General features: G+C 45.4%; 1 protein-coding gene across 1 annotated transcript in view; it reads left to right on the top strand.

Moving 5' to 3' along the window:
- The window catches only part of ARMC3 (armadillo repeat containing 3), a 119803-nt gene that overhangs the window by 70988 nt on the left and 28429 nt on the right, over positions 1-20386 (top strand). The window contains exons 11-13 of the mRNA XM_013006787.2: positions 1226-1475; positions 11489-11625; positions 13153-13321. Coding sequence (XP_012862241.1) covers positions 1226-1475; positions 11489-11625; positions 13153-13321 — 556 coding nt within the window. The remainder of the gene's footprint in view (positions 1-1225; positions 1476-11488; positions 11626-13152; positions 13322-20386) is intronic.

The following is a 20386-nucleotide window of genomic DNA, read 5'->3' as shown; positions in this document are numbered from 1 at the left end:
CTGTTCAGGCTTGCTCCGAAGTTCCACTCCCTGCCTTCACCGCAAGGGCTGCCAATCTCCTTATCAAAGTTTTATTTCTTATCTGTTCTCTGGGGGGGGGGGGGTTGTCCTTTCCTCAAGAGTGTCAGTATTTCTGCGATCAGCAGCAAATTTAAAAATTAAAATGTTCAGCAGCAGCAAGTGCACATAAACGCATCAGAATGCAGGTTGCCGATCTTCGTCATAAAGCCTTATTTGTTTTCTCGGTGTTTCCATTTGGGTTATTACTACAACTCTAAGTGCAAAAACGGGTCAACTATCATTTTAAAAGTAGCATTCATATCATCAGCACCTGGAATACTTATGTTTTTATTGTCTCGTTTACCTCTAAACCACGTGGCTGTGATATTATTTGAATGGATGCTTGACACAGGATCAACGTGTTCTGCATACCTGATAGCCTGCATTCTCTCTGATTTGAAATAATTCCAGACATTAGAAAACAGAATTAAATGGTCTCGCACTCGTTAATATGATCTGATTATTATTATTATTATTATTTTATGAGTTGTTGAAATCATTAGCAAACAAGAATTCTAGGAGGTACAAAGGAGATTAAGCTTTCTAATGCTGTAAAAATAATTAATGTATCAACCGATTAACTGTAGTCTTCTCATGTTAGAAATAAGAAATTTAACAAGTGAAGAGGCTTACATGGCTAACATTATCTATCTCAATAATCATGACTTTGATCTTTGAAGTTTAACTTGTAAACACAACGTTCACATGCTAAGCGATCTGCGGTGTCTGCCTGCAGTTAACAACCCAATGTGAAAGGGAGGAAGATGGACTGAAGAATTGTAACTTAAATCAGAAGTTCCCAAGCTCCCTCATTCCTCCAATTTAAAGCCCCCTTTCCTATGAGGGAGACATCTTATAACAGGATTTCTCAGGAGACAATGTCCCAGGTAGTGGCTGACCCAGAGAGTCTAAGAATGTACATTTATCATGTGATCAAACGCTGTCAAAGGCAGCATAAGTGTTTGCATTAAATTCAGCCATTCCTGCAATGTTCCCAGACCCCCACGTCGCTCGCTTCTCAGCTCTGGGTTCACCACACTGCAAATTAATTTACTTCTAGAATCATATCCATCATCCCGTTCATTTTTATAAGCTGAATTCCTTGCTCCAACGATGCCTTTCTGAACTCAGATTAATTACAGCCATTTCTCCTTCATTTACCCAGTGCCGCTGCCGAAGCCGACGGTATTGACCCGTTAATAAACACTCTGTCTAGTAAACGAGACGGGGCCATTGCAAACGCGGCGACGGTGCTGACGAACATGGCGATGCAGGAGGCCCTGCGTGTGAGCATACAGAGCCACAACATCATGCAAGCCATCATCGGCCCCCTGCATTCGGCCAACACCGTCGTCCAGAGCAAAGCTGCCCTCGCGGTGTCTGCAACCGCCTGTGGCTATGAGGCCCGGGCCGAGGTGAGAGGCCCAATAGCATTTGCTCCCCTAGTTTGTTCTGTCACTACCTATTGATGGGGTCATGGGAAACATTCTACGTGCTTGGACTATCCATCATTGAAGTCATGAAAATTGGCACACCCCTTCGGAAAACAAATGGGCATTTTCTAAGCAAAGAAGGTGGGCATATACATCCTGCAACCCAGCAATTCTATTTCTAGGCCTATACCTAGGAGAATCTCTTGCCTCTGGGTGCCAGGAGCGTTGTTTACCATCGCTGAACAGCTGCAAACAACCCAGGTGTCCCGTTAGCACGGAATCTCACATAAGGGCTATGACTGCACACGGTATAGGCTGGCCATAAAATTGCTGTCAGAGGTCCCTGAGTTTTGGAGAAGAGTGACCGGGAGTAGAATATAATCCACAGGACTGTTCTCTGGCTATCAGCCAGACTGGGTGGCAGACAGAGAGTCCTGGCAGCCCTGTCAAGTAAGCGCTGGGCTGCCAACTGCAGGGTTCAAACCCACCAGCTATTCTGGGGGAGGAAAATGAGGCACTCTGCTCCTGTAAGACCGATCACCTTGGAAACTGCATGGAGGGTCACTGTGAGCAGCACATCGAGGCAGTGGGTCTGGGGTTTTTGTTGGTGTTTGTCTAATCTCAGCACAATATTGCTAGTGACACAAGTGCTGTCAGGTCCTTCTTAAGAACAATTTAGATGCACACGGATACAGAAAAGAGCTCGAAACACAGGGAATCCAGGACAAATAAACCCCTCAGGATGACTACTGAGAGCAGCGATACCAGGAGGGGAAGGGGAAGGTGGGGCAGAAAGGGGGAACTGATCACAATGATCTACATATAACCCCCTCCCAGGGGGACAAACAACAGAAAAGTGGGTGAAGAGAGAAGTAGGCGGTGTAAGACATGAAAAAAAAAAAATTATCAAGGGTTCATGAGGGAGGGAGGGGGTAGGGGAGGAAGAACAATTTATAAGTAAGTTTTTCCTTTTCAATGAGACGCAAGTTGCAATCCTGAAGGATACTGGGGGCAAAATGTAGAAGGATGCTGGAAGCATCAAAGGCGGGGAAAGGAAGACAAAAAGGTTTTGAACCAAGAGATAGCATATGGTCTACAGCCAATGCTACTGCAGGAAGAACTTTAAGCTGTATTAAAGATTTTAGCAATAATAATAATAATACAAGGCTCCAGGAGTTGATGAAATACCTATTGAAATGTCTCAACAAGCTGATGGAGCACTGAACGCACTCAGTAGACTATGCCCCCAAATCTGGAAGACAGTTATCTGGCCAACTGACTATAAGAGATATAAATTTGTGCCAAAGAAGAGCGATCCAACAGAATGCAGTAAGTATTCAATCATATCAATATTACATGCAAGTAAAATTCTGCTGAAGGTAATTCAAAGGGGGTTGTAGCAGTACATCTACAGAGAACTGCCAACAATTCAAGCCAGAGTCACCAGATAACATGGACCGAGCGATGTCATTACTGATGTCAGCTAGCTCTTGGCTGAAAGCAGAGAATACAAGAAAGCTGCTGACTTGTGTAACACATGCAAGTGTGTTCAACTGTGTGGATCATCAGCTAAATGTCTGAATTCCTTCCCAGAGAGATTGGCTGTCCTTTCAGCAGTCCGTGAGTGTCAATATCCTTGGCCATCACCACAATCCAAGTGCATCGACTCTTCTTTGGTCTTCCTTATCCAGTGTCCAACTTTCACACATATATGAGGCCATTGAAACTACCATGGTTTGGGTCAGGTGCCTCTTCGTCCTCAAAGTAACCGCCTTGCTTTTCAATACTTTATTTTACAACCAATTTGCTGCCCTAAGGATCATTTTAAATATATAGATATAGATAGATACACCAAAAAGTAGTTTATGATTTCATACAATTAATACTTAAATAAGAAAAATGAAAGAGGTTTGTGAAACTAGATTATAAGACTTTTAAAACATTAATATAAAAATAGTAATACCTGATTTTTTAAAGTTTTAAACTATTTTTAATAGTTATTTAAAACATCTCCATATTGCTTCTTGATTGGTGTCCCCACTTCCAATATTCATCACTTTCATCCAAGCATCATCAGCTGTGTGATTTTGCTTACCCATCTTTTCACTGTAGGAATAGGATGAGATCATAGTCCCTGTGTTTGACACATTACAGAGAAGTGACTTTCCTTCTCTGAACCTATTGTGTTCATCTTTGAAAAACCCCTTTCTGCTTCTGCTGGGCTCACAGCAATTGTTCTGACCATATTTTCAGCTCTTTGCACATTTTAGGGAACTGCATAATTTGTTCATACAATCTCCTGGGGATCGGGGCACATGAAGCTGAAATGAATGACAGCATGACCCTCTCGAAGTGGCACTTTGTCTCTTCCCATTACATGTTTGTTTACTGAAGTAACACACACGAAAGAATAAAAGGTAGTATTCCATCAAAAGTATGACTAGTTTTAGGAAATGAATAAATATTCCAAGCATAGTTGTCTAATTTTTCTTACCTGTAGAATGAGCATTACTACAGGTACTTAAAATACCTTGTCGCACAGATGAACGTTCAAAAAGAGTAGGACATGTAATTAAAAAAAATTATTTCCAGCCACCCACCTTATAAAGAACCCTGACTACAAGTACCATTTTCACAGCCAGTATGCCAGAAGTCAACAAAAATTAAGTATCAGTTCTGCTGAACTAGTGCAAGCAGGCTGAATTCCACTACTGGGTCTCGGGCAGCAGGTTTACCTAGTGTAACCACTTTTGATCTGACTGCTGCTTCCATGAGCACTGATTGTGGACCCACGCAAGACAAAATTCTTGATAACTTCCATCATCTCTCCATTATCATGATGTTGCCTATTGGTCCAGTTGTGAGGATTGTGGTTTTCTTTATACTGAGTTGTCATCTACACCGAAGGCTGCAATCCTTGATCTTCATCAGCAAGTGCTCGGTCCTCCTCAATTTCAGGAAGCCAGGTTGTGTCATCTGCATAGCCCAGGTTGTTAAGAAGCCTCCCTCCAATCCTGATGCTGCATTCTGCTTTCTATAACCCAGCTGCTCTGATGATTTGCTCAGTGTACAGATTGAAAAAGTAGAGCGAGAGGATACAACCCCAGTGCACACCTTTCCTGACTTTAAACCATGCAGTATAGCCCCCTTCCGTTTGCACAGTTGCCTCTTGAACTATGTACAAGTTTCACATGAACACAAGGACGTGTTCTAGAAATCTCATTCTTCTCAAGGCCATCTATAATATGTTATGATCCACACAGTCAAATGCCTTGGCATAATCCATAAAACACAAGTACACTTCTTTCTAGTATTCTCTGCTTTTAGCCAAGATCCATCTGAAATCAGCAATTGTTCTGCGACCTCTTGTGAATCTGGCCTAAGTTTCTGTCAATGTTCTGCTACAACTGTTGTTGAATGATCTTTAGCACAATTCTACTTGCATGATATATCAATGATACTGTTCTATAACCTGTGCATTTTAGGGGGTCACCATTTGTGCTAGTTACATAGTCTGGTGTCCATTTGGGACTTAAGAGGATTAAGAGTGAAGGGGTGGAATCTAGTCTGTCAATTGGGTCACAGCCAATGAGGCCTCTGTGTGGGCATGGCCTTCCCCTGAGGATTCTGGGAATTCCTGCTTTTCCTCCTTGGAGGTGGGAGAGACTCTCTTTCTCTCAGCTCACTTCCTGCAAGACATCCCTGAGGAGAAGCCACATGGACTTACCCTGAGGCAACCAGACCTCTGGAGCTGGAGAAGCCATGTAGAGACCCCTGCCAGTGCTGAGATGCTTACAATGCCACTGGATTCACAAGACAGGCCTGTGATCCTCCTGCATTCTGTGTTATTGCATGTGTTTCATGAGTCTGAAGAGGACTTTATAGATTGGTATGGGACATATGGGCTAATATCGGACTATGGACTTGATCTTGGCTGGGCTGGGATGTTCTCTCAATATTCAACTGCTCTTGTATATGAAGCTCTTTCTTACATGCATATGAGTGTCTATGTATTTGTTTCTCTAGTCCACACAGACTAACACACCGTTCTTTGGAAAGGGCACACATATAGACCTCTTCCAGTCACTTGGCCAAGTAGCTGGCATGGACCAATAAGTGCTTCCAGTGCTCCATCAGCCTGTTTCAGTGGGTATTCCATTAATTCTTAGAGTTTTGTTTTTGGCTAAATCTTTCAGTGCAGCTTGAACTTCTTTCTTCGTTCGGCGCCACTGGTTCTTATTCCCATGCTACCTCTTGAAATGGTTGAATGTCGAACGTTCTTTTTGATACAGTGATTCTGTATTCTTTCCATCTTCTTTTAACGCTTCCTGCATCATTCAATATTTCACCCATAGAATCTTTCAGTGTTGCAGCTTGGGGCTTGAATTTTTGTCTTTGAATTCTTTCAGTTGAAGATATGCTGAGCATGTTCTTCCCTTTTGGTCTTCTAACTCTAGATCTTTGCACATTTCATTGCAGTATTTTTCTTTGTCTTCTAGAGCTGCCCTTTGAAATGTTCTGTTCAGGTCTTTGACATTTTTTCTGTCCATTTGCTAATCTGCGATTAAGAGCAAGTTTCAGTCTCTACTAACATCCACTTTGATCTTTTCTTTCTTCCCTGACCTTTCAATGACCTTTTGTTCTCCTCACATTTGATGTTCTTGATGTTCTCCCACAGGTCATCAGGTGTTTGGTCATTAGTGTCCAATGTCCTATATTTGTTCTTGAGATGTTCTGAAAATTCAGGTTGGTTAGACACAAGGTTGTAATTTGGCTCTCGTGGACTTGTTTTACTCTTTTCCGCTTCAACCTGAACTTGCAAATAAGTTAGACCTTGCCGATGAATAGTCAATGTCAGGAATACATAGGACGTCCCCCAGTAGAGAGAAAGAAGATGTGCTCTTCCCCGCCTCGCCCTTTTCTGTCAGTGTATGTGCTGTGGTGGCCCGTGTCTTGCTGCGATGCTGGAAGCTCTGTCACTGGTATTTCAAATCCCAGAAGGGTCGGCCAGTGTGACCAGGTTTCAGCAGAGCTTCCAGACCAAGAACAGACTGCAAAAAAGGAATCGGTTGTCTTTAGAAGAATTAACCACTGCAAACCGAATGAGCAGCAACAGAACATCGTCAGAGACAGTGCCAGGAGAAGAGCCCCTCAGATCGGAAGCACTCAGAGTACGACTCTGGAAGAGCTGCCTTCTCAAAGCAGAGTCGGCCAGAGTGATGTGACTCGAATAAAGCCTTCAAGACTTTCGTTCCCTGATGGAGCATGACTCGAAGTGAGAAGAAACCCCTGCAAATGTCCATTAATAATTGGAACTTAGAATGTATGGAGTATGAATCTAGGAAAATTGAAAGTCGTCAAAAATTGCATTAATTACATATATTACATCGCACGCATACATACCAATATCCTGTGCACTGATGAGTCGGAATGGACTGGTCTGGGCCACTTTTTGTCATAGAGGGAAATGGGTTACTATGGCAGGAACGACATTCAAAAGGAATGGCAATGCCTTTGTCGTCAAAAAGGACATTTCAAGATCTGCCATAAAATATATTGCTGTCTGTGATAGGATTTTATCTCTCCATATATTAGGACATCCAGTCAATGAAACGATTACTCAAATTTATGTACCTACCACTAAAGCTAGTGATAAAGAAATTGAAGAATTCTACCAATGACTTCAGTCAGAATTTGATCGAACAGGTCATCAAGATTCATTGATAATTATTGGTGGTTGGAATGGAAAAGTTGGAAAACAAAGAGGAACGGTAGTTGGAAAATAAGGACTTGGTGATAGAAATGAAGCTGGAGACCACATGATAAAATTTGGCAAAAACGATGAACCTGTCATTGCAAATACCTTTTCTCAACAACACAGAGGGTGACTATCCATGTACACTTCTCCAGAAATCAGATCGACTACACCTGTGGGAAGAGACCATGGAGAAACTCAATACCCGCAGCTAAACCGTGCCAGGGGCTGACTGTGGACGAGACCATCAGTTGCTCATATGCAAGTTCAGGTTGAAGCTGGAGGAAAAGAGGTCCACGAGAGCCAAGATGTGACACTGAATAGACTCCACTTGAATTTCGAAAACATCTCAAGAAGAGAGTTGATACATTGAACACTAATGACAGAAGACCTGATGAGTTGTGGGATGACATGAAGACCATCAAACATAAAACAAAAAAGCATCAAACATGAGGGAAGTAAGAGGTCATTAAAAAGACAGCAAAGAAAGAAAAGATCAAAGTGGATGTCAGAAGAGATGCTGGAAGTCACTCTTAAGAGTAGTTAAAGCAAATGGAAGAGAGGATGAAGTCAAAGAGCTGAACAGAAAATTTCAAAGGGTAGCTCTAGAAAACAAAGCCAAGTAATAATAGCAAAATGTGCAGAGACCTAGCATTAGAAAAGCAAAAGGGAAGCACATGCCCAGCAGATCTTAAACTGTAAGAACGCAAGAAAAATTCAAGCCTTCAAGTTGTAATGTTGAAAGTTTCTCTGGGCAAATGTTGAATGACATAGGAGGCATCAAAAGATGGAAAGAATCCACAGAGCCGTTATATCCTCAAAGAACTGGTCTACCTGCAACCATTTCGAGAAGTAGCATGTGATCCAGGACCATCTAAGGGAGAAGACCAAACTGCATTGATGGCATTAGAAACAAGGCTCCAGGAATTGACAGGATGCCAACAGAAATATTTCAACAAGCTTATGAAGCACTCATTTTCCTATGCCAAGAAACTTGTAAGAGCTGGCCATCTGACTGGAAGAGATCCATATTTGTGCCCATTTGAAAGAAAAGCAACCCAGCACAATGTGCAAATTACAGAACAACACCATTGATTCACATGCAAATAAATTGATATCACATGCAAATAAAATGTTGCTGAAGATCATCCAACAACATTTGGAGCAGCACATTGACAGAGAGCTGCCAGAAATGTAGGCCTAATTCAGCAGAGGAAGTGGAACAAGAGCTATCATTGCTGATGTCAGATGAATCTTGGCTAAAAGCAGAGAATACCTGGAAGCTAGTGACTTTCGTTTTAGTGGCTATGCAAAGGTGTTTGACGGTGTGGATCATAACAAACTCGGGTGACTTTGAGAAGCATGGGGATCCCAGAACACCTAATTGTGCTCATGTGGGACCTGAACATGGATCAAGAGGTGGTTGTGTGAACAGAACAAAGCAACACTGCACAGTTTAAAACTCAAGAAACATGTGGGTTAAGGTTGCATCCTCTCACTATGCTTATGCATTCTGCACGTTGACTAAATAATCAGACAAGCTGGACGCTATGAAGAAGCACAGGGCATCCGGCTTGGAGGAAGGCTTATTAACAGCCTTCAGTATGCAGCTGGTGTCACAGGAAACCAGCCTCCAGCAACCGAAGGGCCAGTAGGCTCAACTGTAAGGCGGTAACATATGAAGATCATAGTAAAGCCACAGTGGATAGGAAAGATAGGAGAGAAAAATAAAGGAATCACACATTTTTTGTTTTTTTGGTCTGTTTGTTTGTTTGTTTGTTAATCATTTTTATTGGGGGCTCATACAACTCTTATCACAATCCATACTTGCATCAATTGTATAAAGCACATTTGTACATTCGTTGCCCTCATCATTCTCAAAACATTTGCTCTCCACCTAAGACCCTGGCATCGGCTCCTCATTTTCCCCCTCCCTCCCTTGTCCCTCCCTCATGAACCCTTGATAATTTATAAATTAGTATTTTGTCATATCTTACACTGTTTGAGGTTTCGAATCAGACACACTTTATAGTAGCATGCTCACCTCAGGTTCTCTTGGTGGACTACATGGACCTGGGAGAAGAGAGAGCCCCTTTACTATCTTGGGACATTTGTAAGTAGCCATACGTCATGCATATTCAGTAGTTACATGCATCACAAGGTGAGTGGTATCTACAGTAAGGTCCCTGAGCTCATAGGTGAGGAAACCTAATACCTGCCTTGGGGGGAGGCATGAGGGGGGCGGGGGTGACACGGTGGGAAGAGAGAAAAGGATGTCTGCTTCCCTAGGGAGATAGAATCAACCCTGTGCTCACTGTAAGGCAGCACAGCTGTTAAGGAGAGAATCTGTGGGGACGATATTTAAAGCAGGATAATGTACTTGGACTTTACCTCTAACTTACCAAAGTGGAGGCTTTCCTGCCGTGGAAGACCAGCATTCCAGACTCCCTCTGTGACAAGGGAATAGGGTCCTCATCATATCCCCTCAGTGCTGCTTTCCCACAAGGTGGCACACCTTTGCTTGTGGAAGTGACCAGGATTTGAGCACTTGCTGATGAAGATCCGGGTGGCAGCCTTCAATATGGATCAAACAAAATAAATAAGCCACACTCCTCACAACTGGACCCACAGGTAGCATCACGATAAACAGAAAAGATTGATGTTATCAAGGATTTCACCTTACTTTGATCCACAATCAATGCTTATATGGAAGCCGCAGTCAAGAGATCAAGCCAGACATTGTGTTGGGTAAATCTGATGCACAAGATTTCTTTAACATGTTAAGAAGCAAGGAGGTTCCCTTGAGGACTAGGGTGTGCCTGATCCAAGCCATGGCATTGTCAATGGACTCATATGCTTGTGAAAGTCGGATGTTGAATTAGGAAGATGGGGGAAGAAGAAGAACCAATGTGTCTGAATATGTTGCTGGCAAAGAAGGTGGAGAGTACCACGGACTGCCCGAAAAACAAACCAGTCTGTGTCGGGAGAAGTATGGGGCCAGAGTGCGCCTTAGAGGCAAGGGTGGCGAGACTCGGTCTTACGCACTGAGAACATGTCCATCCCTGGAAAGGGACATCATGCTCGGTAACGTAGAGGGACAGCCAAAAAGTGGAAGGCCCTGGATGAGGTGGACAGCCGTATCGTGGCTGCAACGATGGGCTCGGATCTGACACGGGGCAGGGCGGCGCTCACCCTGTTCTCCACAGGGTGAGGACGAGTCAGGACCTGCTCGACGGCTCCTCATGTCCAGGGTAACCCCCCACTTCAAGATCCTTCACCTAACGACGTCATCCGAGCCTCTCCCAAGGATTCAGGTTGATGTTCTTGACGGGCCATCCATTCGTCTTCCATGAGTCAGATGAAGAGTCGACGTTTGGAAGCCAAGTGAATAAATGTAGGGGACCCGCCAGTAGAGAGGAAGAAGATATGCTCTCTCCTCTGTCCGCGCCCCCAAATAAAACCAAGACCGCCTCCTGTCCCTCCACTCTGGCCTGTTTTCTTCACAACTTGTGTAAAACTGGGCTCCCAATGATGAGGTTTTACAATAGATGGAATTCCACCCCCACCCCTACCTCATTTTAATCAATCCAAGTATGGAATCATTCTCAGATGTTCCCACGCAGTTGAAAGTTTTTTAAAAATCTAATAGGGAGACTTTTTTTCCCCAAGCATCTGGACTTCCAGTTTCTATCTTGGTGTCAATGTCGGTGTGTTAGTCTGGGCACTTTAGAGAAACAAATCCACAGCAATTCATGTATAAGAGAGAGTGTTATATAAAGGTTAAGTGCACATCAAGAAAAGATCCCAACCCAGTGCTGCCCAAGCCCACAAGGCCAACATTAACTCATATGTCTGACACCAATCCACAAAGTCCTCCTCCATCTCACAAAACACACACAATGATGCCGACTGCAGGAGGAAAGCCCAATCAGTGAATGTGTAAGCATCTCAGCGCTGGCAGGGGTCTCTATACGGCTGTTCCAGCACCCAGGGCTGCATCGGGGTAGGCCCATGTGGCTTCTCCTCAAGGATGTCTTGCAGGAAGTCAGCCTTGCCAGCTGAAGCAGGGAACTGGCTAAGGCAGCTGCACCCTGGTCTGACCATCACAGAGCAAGAGACCCAAGAACTCAAAAGGCAAGGCTCACCGAGCCATTTATCCCTCCTCCCGTCAATGAACCCCACATGTGTTTATCGGCCAGGTTGGCACAGTAAACTAACTCAGTCAGGTTTCTGCTTCCAGCTGAAAAACGCAGGTGGCCTGGAGCCGCTGGTGCATCTCTTGTACTCCAAGAACGAGGAGGTCAGGCGGCACGCCAGCTGGGCCGTGATGGTGTGCGCCAGTGACGAAGTGGTGGCCACGGAGCTGTGCCGGCTCGGGTGAGTGTGGACGGAGAGCAGAACGCACCAGTGCCCTCTTGCCACAGGGCAGCTCGGCAGAATGGGCACTGTGCCCTGCCCAGTATGAGAATCCAGTGTGACTGGTCACCTCTGGAGGGGTGGCTGGAAGGAAGGGGACATCTGTCCCCATTTCCCACGAGCTAGAGCTTCCCCGTCCTCCAGGGGCCCTGGGGGCATCGTGGGTTACAAGCGGGGCTGCTCACCCTAAGGCCACTGTCCAAAACTCTCAGCCGGCCACTGGGGGCAGAGATGAGACCTCCTGTCCCAGTAAAGCAGTGGTTCTCAACCTTCCTAATGCCGCGACCCTTTCATACAGTCCCTCATGTGGTGATGACCCCCCCCCCCGAACCCTAAAATTATTTCCGTTGCTACTTCATCACTGTTATTTTGCTACTGTGATGAATTGAGTGACCCCTGTGAAAGAGTCGTTCGACCCCCAGAGGGGTGGTGACCACGGTTGAGAAGCACTGCAGTAAAGGGTTAGTCTTTGCAACCCACGGGGCAGTTCCACCCAGTGGCATACGGTGAGTTGGAAGCCACGCGATGGCAGTTACTGAGTCGCCGTCTCTGCTGGTGACTGACGCTGTCGTCTGTCTCTCGACTCCCACTGCTAACGTGGAACGGACCAGCTGTGACCACGACGTCTCCCCGCCCCCTCCCACCCCCAACGCCCACCACTGACGACAACCCTTTTAACCAGCGCGTGCACGCGGCCACTCTCACCAAATCAGTTCTCCTGCTGAGCAGCGTCCCATTAAGTGTGGGGTCTTCAGGAAATCAGCAAAAAAGGTTTGAAGGCTCCAGGTTTGTGCTATTCGTGTCTGATCATTTTTATTCTTTGTATATATTGCCTGGTGCGCTGAAAGAGCTGGGCCCCAGACTAACTTTGCTGTAAGTGCAAAGTGAACTTTGTCTGCAACACACCCCCCTCCAGCCCCCCCACCCGTTTCCCATGGTTAGAATTCCTACATGACCTACGTCCTCAGAAAGTGCGGACTTGCTGTTGCAATTCTGTCAGTATTGCTTTCTCCACAAAGGGCCACTATCCGTTCCAATTCTGCACGCAGGATTGCAGTAGGTATGTCATGCAGTAGGGGTATATAATGCAGTAGATATATAATGCAGTAGGTATATCATGTAGTAGGTATATCATTCAGTAGGTGTGTCATGCAGTAGGGGTATATAATGCAGTAGGTATATCATGTAGTAGGTATATCATTCAGTAGGTATGTCATGCAGTAGGTGTGTCATGCAATAGTTGTGTCATGCAGTAGGTATGTCATGCAGCAGGTATGGCATGCAGCAGGTATATCATTCAGTAGGTATGGCATGCAATAGGTATGTCATGCAGTAGGTATGGCATGCAGTAGGTATGGCATGCAGTAAGTATGGCATGCAGTAGGTATGGCATGCAGTAGATATGCAATGCAGTAGGTATATAATGCAGTAGGTATATCATGCCAGCTTGTTTGTGTGAAGCAACTCCTGCTCTTGTTTTATTGGCAGCGCTGCAGATATCCTTGAAGAAATTAATCTGTCACTAAGTCGAAAAAATAAGTTCAGTGAGGCAGCTTATAACAAACTGCTCAACCACAATCTTTCCTTGAAATACAGCCAGACTGGCTATTTATCATCGACTAATATCATTAGTGATGGATTCTATGATTACGGGCGGGTAAGTGGCGGCACGCATTTGTATTTCAATGTGCATGGTGATCCTTTTTATTTTTTCCCTCGCAATGCCATTATGGTCCAACTGTACAACCACCTACCATAATTCAGTGGAGCTCTGTTGGCATCGTGGGTTTGGGCTGCTAACTTCATGGTCAGCAGTTCTAAACCACCAGCTGCTTTCTGCTCTCAGAAAAAAAAATGAACCTCAGAACCCTACAGGGCCCTTTCCCCTCCATCCTACAGGAGTCCGATTCAACTCAACGGCAGTGAGTTTGGTTTGGCTGGAATGTAATGTATGTTTTCTAGAGACAGGGACTTAGAAACCACCACTTCATAACTTTGTCTGGCTAGTTTTGCATTTTTGTGTGGTTTTAACTAGAATCTGGTAACGTAGTTAGAGCAGCCCGTGAACGCCAGTCTCAAATTTCAAATAAGGTATAAAGAAGGAGCATTTTTACTTTAGGGGTGTTATTACTTCTGGGGCTTAGTATTCGTGAGAAGGATAGAAATGTGCTTTCCATCTTATTAATTTTAACAGAGTTCAAATTAATCAAATTATAATCATGGATTTAGAATGCAAGGTGAATATTATTTTAATTAACTGCATAGTGGAATGCAATGCTTGGAGAAACAGGAAGCTAAACCCCCAAATCTTTGAATGCATTTTGAACATGGTTGCTTCAGCCCCTATTTCCCACTTCTAGAAATCAAAAGCAACAAGGAGAATCGGGAAAATAAATAAAGATTCTAAATGCACCGCCACGAAGTCAGCTGTGACCCACAGGGCCCTGTAGGAGAGGGTAGAATTGTCCCTGTGAGTTGTGAAGGCTGTACATCTTTATGGGAGCAGCCAGATGCCTCATTCTACTGAGGAGCAGCTAGTGGCCTTGACCTGCCAATGTTGTGGTTTGTAGCCGAACTTGCAACACACTACTCCACCAGGGCATCTCTGACTTCAGAACAGATTAAAGGACTGCCGAGAGCCCCTGAGATCATGAAGAATCTGTACAGGAAGAAGACTAGAAAAAGAGAATGAAATCTCAGAGGTGGGGCAAGAGAGACAGTGGAGGCGGGTAGATCTCAGAAATCACCCTTGACTACACTGACTGGGAGATGTCAGAACGCAAAAGCTACCTTCCTTCTTTGCCAGGTGGGTGCAGGAATTCAGGACATGGGGTAAGCCAGGCTGCCAGTCGAGGCTCTCTCTCTGTCATCTGATTGCAAGATACAGAGGAGCCTAGCCAGACAGGAAGTCGTGCTCGCAGGACACGCTGGGAGCAGAGGCTTGGCCTTTTGAATGATAAAGACGAGCAAGCCCAGAACTTAACTCAGCCCCTTCTTCTACCTTCCCTCCCTCCCCACTCCCCCACACATACCCCTTCACACGCACACAACCCACTGAGAAACCACCGGCCCAAGGAAGCCCAACTCAGTCAAAGATAATTTAATAAGAATTGGCACAGCGCAACGTGAGGATGTGTTTAGAAAAAAGGGAGGTAAAGAATAGAGAAACCCATACAGAGCACATACCAGAAAAAAAACAAAAAATGCTGCCACAGAACAGATGGTCATGACTAGTTATATTTGGTCATGAATTTTTTTTTAAACCTAATGTGACGTGCACGTCTTCTCTAAAACCCAAATCCATTCATTCAGTAAAGGTTAAGTTTCAATTGGTCACTGAGCCAAACAGACAAAGCTCATGGCGCTTAGATGGCAGTGGGTGGAGACGGTGGGTAGCAAAAGTAATGAGTTACATTGTTTAATACAATAGCAACAACTAGCACTAACGGGGAACCCCCTCTGGTGTGTCAGCCCGCCGGACTGTGGTGGCTTCTGTGTTGCTGTGAAGCCAGAAGCTTGGCCACCACATTTCAAATCCCAACAGGCTCACCATGGTGGGCAGCGCTCCACAGCGCTCCCAGACTAGGACAAAACAGGAGCAGAAACGGGCTGCGCCAGACCACGTCAGAGCGTGAAGCGTGCAGGCCTCGCCGTCCAGGCGTTTTCCACGGTCTCGTGTGCCTGTGACAGACGGACGATGATTAAGAATGGATGCCTCTGAATGACGGTGTCAGCAAAGAACTCAGGGGAAAAACCATAGCTACCAGGAGCGCGAACCTGGAGGAAGTGCAACCAGAAGGCCCCTTAGGAAGCAAGCATGGCGAGACTACATCTCACGTGCTTTTGACATGTTATCAAGATAGACCAGTCCCTGGAGAAGGACTTCATGCTTGGTAAAGTAGAGGGACATTGAGGAAAAGGAGGAGGGGGTTGGGGGGGAGGAGGAGACCATCAACAAGATGGAGTGGCACTGTGGCTGCAGCAATGGGCTCAAACATAACAGTTTTGTGAGGCTGGTGCAGGACTGGGCAGTGTGTCATTCTGTGAAACCAGCGCATCAGCGCCGAACATCAGCAAGAGGGCACGGGGAATGACCACAGTCAGAACACAGGGTCTCTACAGCGCTGGGTGAACTGAGGCTGGTGGTGGCCGTTGGAAACACTGGGGTCATTCGGACTCACTGACAAGGTCACATGTGAACAAAATTCGAAGGAGGTCAGGGTTATATTCCTGGGACTGTATGAGAATTGAAGAGAAATCTAGGGAACACCTAGAAAAAGAGCCCCCAGGACAGAGGAAATGGCCAGGGCAAGCGGCATGTTTAAAGAGCAACAAGCAAGTCCATGTAGCTGGAGTTGAGAGAACAAAGCAGGGAAAGTAGCTTCAGAATGCAAGCAGGAGAGGGAAACCGGATCGTGCAAGTCTTGCAGACCGCTGGAAGGGCTTTGCCCTTCCCTGTAAACGAAATGGGGAAATAGGCATGGCATGGTCTCGCTTACTGTGAAAGGCTCCTGAGAAGTAGCTTGGTGGTGAGAGGCATCTAATTACAACTTGATTGATGACAGATCTCAGAAAGTGATCTGATCTCAATGACTCCCCTCTGGGCTAGTAAAATCACCAGCACAGAGCTCTGTCTAGCGCTGTGGTTTTTTGTTTGTTTGTTTGTTTTTAATTGAATAATCATTTTATTAGGGGCTCATACAACTCATCACAATCTGTACATACATCATTTGTGTCCAGCACATTAGTCCATGTGTTGACTCATCATTCTCACAACACCCGCTTTCCAATTGAGCCCTTGGTGTCAGCTCATTTTCCCCTCCTTCCCCCTCCCCTGAATCCTTGATAATTTATAAGTTATTATTATTTTATCATATCTCACCCCATCCAACGTCTCCCTCACCCACTTCTCCACTGTCCATCCCCCAGGAAGGAGGCCATATGTAGACCTTGTCATCTGTTCCCCCTTTCTCCCTCACCTTCCCTCCACCCTACCACTATTGCCACTCTCTCCACTGGTCCTGGGGGGTTCATCTGTCCTGGGTTTGCTGTATTTCCAGTTCCTATCTGTGCCAGTGTACATCCTCCGGTCCAGCCGGATATGTAAGGGAGAATTGGGATCATGGTAGTGGGGGGGAAGGAAGCATTTAAGAACTAGAGGAAAATTGCATATTTCATCGTTACTACACTGCATTCTGATTTGCTCCTCTCCTCCCCGCAGTCCTTCTGCAAGGGGATGATCAATTTCCCCCGGAAGGGCCCTGGGTCCCTACTCTGCACTCCCCCTCATTCACAATGTTATGATTTTTTTTTTTTTTGGTCTTTGATGCCTGATACCTGACCCCTTCACCGCCTTGTCATCTTACAGGCTGGTGTGCTTCTTCCATGTGGGCTTTGTTGTTTCTCAGTTAGATGGCCCACATGAAGGAAAACAAACAGACCCTGAACTATTCATACGGTTATATATGCATGCATGTGTGTGTTATTGTTGTTGTAGCCATTGTTTTACTTTCTGTTGTTGCTTCGTTGCACTCAGTCTGGTGATGGTACATAGCATGTCTACCTGGAAGGGATAGGCAGAATAAACAAGCCAGAAGAGAGAACAATGGGATGACAGATCAGGGGAACATGGGGGTAGGGGAGTTGGGGGGAAGGAAGAGGTGCTAACAAGCACAGGGACAAGGGAACAACAAGTGATTCGAAATCAATGTCAAGAAGGGTGCAGGAGGCCTTGCAGGGCTGGATCAAGGGCAATGTAACCAAGAGGAATGCCTAAAACCCAAATGAAGGCAGAACCTGATAGTGGGACAAGAGAAAAGTACAAAGAAATAGAGAAAAGAACTAGGAGGCAAGGGGTAGTCATAGAGATGTAAATACAGGCATATAAAGATGTAAATATATTTATATATGATGAGGGGGAAATAGGTCTATGTACATATATTTATAGGTTGAGTAGTAAGAAAACAGATGGACAGTGGGCCCCTACACAAGTACTCCCCCAACACAAGAACACTTTGTTCTAACAATTTGGCAGTCTGAGATGCTCACCTGCCTGGCATGATCGCTGAAGACAATGGGTGCACAAGAAAATGTGGTGAAGAAAGCGGATGATGCTTGGCTACTAAAAGATACAACGCCTGAAGTCACTGAAGACAATGGGTACACAAGCAAGTGTGGTGAAAAAAGCTGATGGTGCCCAGCTACCAAAAGATATAGCACCTGAAGCCTTAAAGACCTGAAGATAAACAAGCACCACTAGCTGAGAGACAACAAAACCCACACGGAAGAAGCACACCAGCCTGCCCCTACTCGATCGCTGAGGACAAAGGGGGTGCATTAGCAAAAGTGGTGAAGAAAGCAGATGGTGCCCGGTTATCAAATGATACAGCATCTGGGTTCTTAAAGGCTTGAAGACAAACAGGCAGCCATCTAGCTACGAAACAACAAAGCCCACAAGGAAGAAGCACACCAGCCTATCCCAACGCGAATGCGGAAGACAAAGCGGGTACATAAGCAAATGCGGTGAAGAAAGCTGATGGTGCCACGCTGTCAAATTACACAGAATCTGGGGTCCCACATGCTGTAAGATAAACAGGCACTGTGTTTAAATATCCTTAAAGTACTGCAGGGAGCTGGTGGCATAGTGGTTATGCACTGTGCTGCCAACCACAGGGTCAGCAGTTTGAAACCAGTGAGTCTCCATAAGAGAAAGACAAGTGTTTCTACTCCTGTATAATGTTACGGCCTTGGAAACACATGTGGCAGTTCTACACTGTCCCGTAGGGCCACGCAGAGTTGGAGTGGCAGCGAGTGGCAGTATTGATGGTATGGTTGGTTACGCACAGGACCGGTAGCTGCAAGGTGAGCATTTTGAAACCACTTGCTTCTCTGCAAAAGAAAGATGAGGCAAGAGTTCTACCCTGTCCTATAGGGTGACCCTGCCAAAAGGGTTGCTCTGAATCCGGATGACTTAATTGTAGTGAGTTTGTTTTTTGATTGTTTGTTTTGTTACAGTATTTAGTTCCAGTTGCAAGGAACTCCTGCCAATAAGTCCAGATGAGTTTGCAAAATCAAAGGCAGGCTGATAATTATGGTGTGAAACTGCGGCCTATAAAGCAATGGTGATGGTGGGGAATTGGAGGGGACGTAAACAAGCTCGAAGACCATCCCAAAGCAAGCATGACCACAAGCGTGATTCCACTGTTTCTACGTCAGTTCTCTCTTTCTGATTCTCTGTCTGTATTCACACACCTGTACATGCACACACACACCTGTGTTGTCAGGTGTCACAGAGTTGGTTTCGACCCATGGAAATTCTGTGCCCAACAGAAGGAAGCTCAGCACAGTCCTGCACCAGCCTCACAACTGTTCCTGTGGCGGAGCCCATTGTAACCACGTGTCAGTCCATCCCATTGAGGCCCTTCCCCGTTTCCGCTGCCCCTCCGTGTACCAAGCATGGTGTCCTCCTCTGGGGACTGGTCTTTCCTGACAATATGTCCCAAAGTATGTAAGATGAAGCCTTGCCATCCTTTCCTCTAAGGAGCACGCTGGTTGTACTTCTTCCATGACAGATCAACTCGTCCTTTTAGCAGGCCATGCACTTTCAACATTCTTCTCCAGGGTCACAATTCAAGTTCATCGATTCTCATACAATCGTCCTGATTCAACGCCTGCTTTCACATACATGTGAGGCCATGGGAACATATTAAGGTTTGTGTTAGTCCTCAAAGAAGCATCCTCCCATTTTTAATGCTCTAAAGAGGTCCTGTGCAGTAGACTTACCTAGTACAACTCGTCTTTTGATATCTTGACTGCTGCTTCCATGAGCATCGATTGTGGATCCAAACAAAACAAAATCCTTGACAACGTCAATCTTCTATCCATGTCTCATGACGTTACCTATTGGTCCAGTTGTGAGAATGTCAGCCTCCTTCACCTGGAGTCGTGAGCCACACTGAAGGCTGCAACCCTTGATCTTTGTCAGCAAGTGCTTCAAGCCCTTCCTGTTTTCAGCAGCAAGCTTGTGTCACGTGTAGATCGCAGGTTGTTCAGAAGCCTACCTCCACTCCTGATGCCACATTCTTTTCAGATAAGCCAGCTTCTGTGATGAAGATCACATACAGACTGGACAAGTATGGTGAGAGCGTACAGCTCTGCCACACACCTTTCTTGATTTTAAACTATGCTGTGTTCCCTTCTTCCATGAGCACAACTGGCTCTTGATCCATGTACAACTTCTGAATGAGACTAGGAAGTGTTCTGGAATTCCCATTCTTTGCATAGTCAATAAAGCACAAGGAAACATCTTTCTGGTATTCTATGCTTTTTAGCCAAGAGCCATTTGACATCATCAATAATTTCCTTGTTCCACGTCCTCTTCTGAATCTGACCTGAACCTTTGGCAGTTCCCTGAGTCTGACCTGAACCTTTGGCAGTTCCCTGTCAACACCCTGCTGCAACCACTGTTGGGTGATCTTCAGCAAAATTTTGCTTGCGTACAAGATCAATTCTATCGTTCTACAGTTTGAGCATTCTGTTGGGTCACCTTTCTTTGGAATGGGCACAAATATGAATCTCTTTCAGTCAGCTAGCCAAGTAGCTGTCTTCCAAATTTCTCCTGGCATAGATGCGTGAGTGCGTCCAGCGCTTCATCAGCTTGCTGAAACATTTCCATTGGTATTCCATCAAATCCTGGAGCCTTGCTTGTGGCCAATGCATTCAG

The sequence above is a fragment of the Echinops telfairi genome, unplaced genomic scaffold (genome assembly GCF_000313985.2).
Source record: "Echinops telfairi isolate 266 unplaced genomic scaffold, ASM31398v2 ScPeMD7_7461;HRSCAF=8499, whole genome shotgun sequence".
Taxonomy (NCBI): Eukaryota; Metazoa; Chordata; class Mammalia; order Afrosoricida; family Tenrecidae; genus Echinops; species Echinops telfairi.
This window is presented reverse-complemented; position numbering and strand designations above follow the sequence as displayed.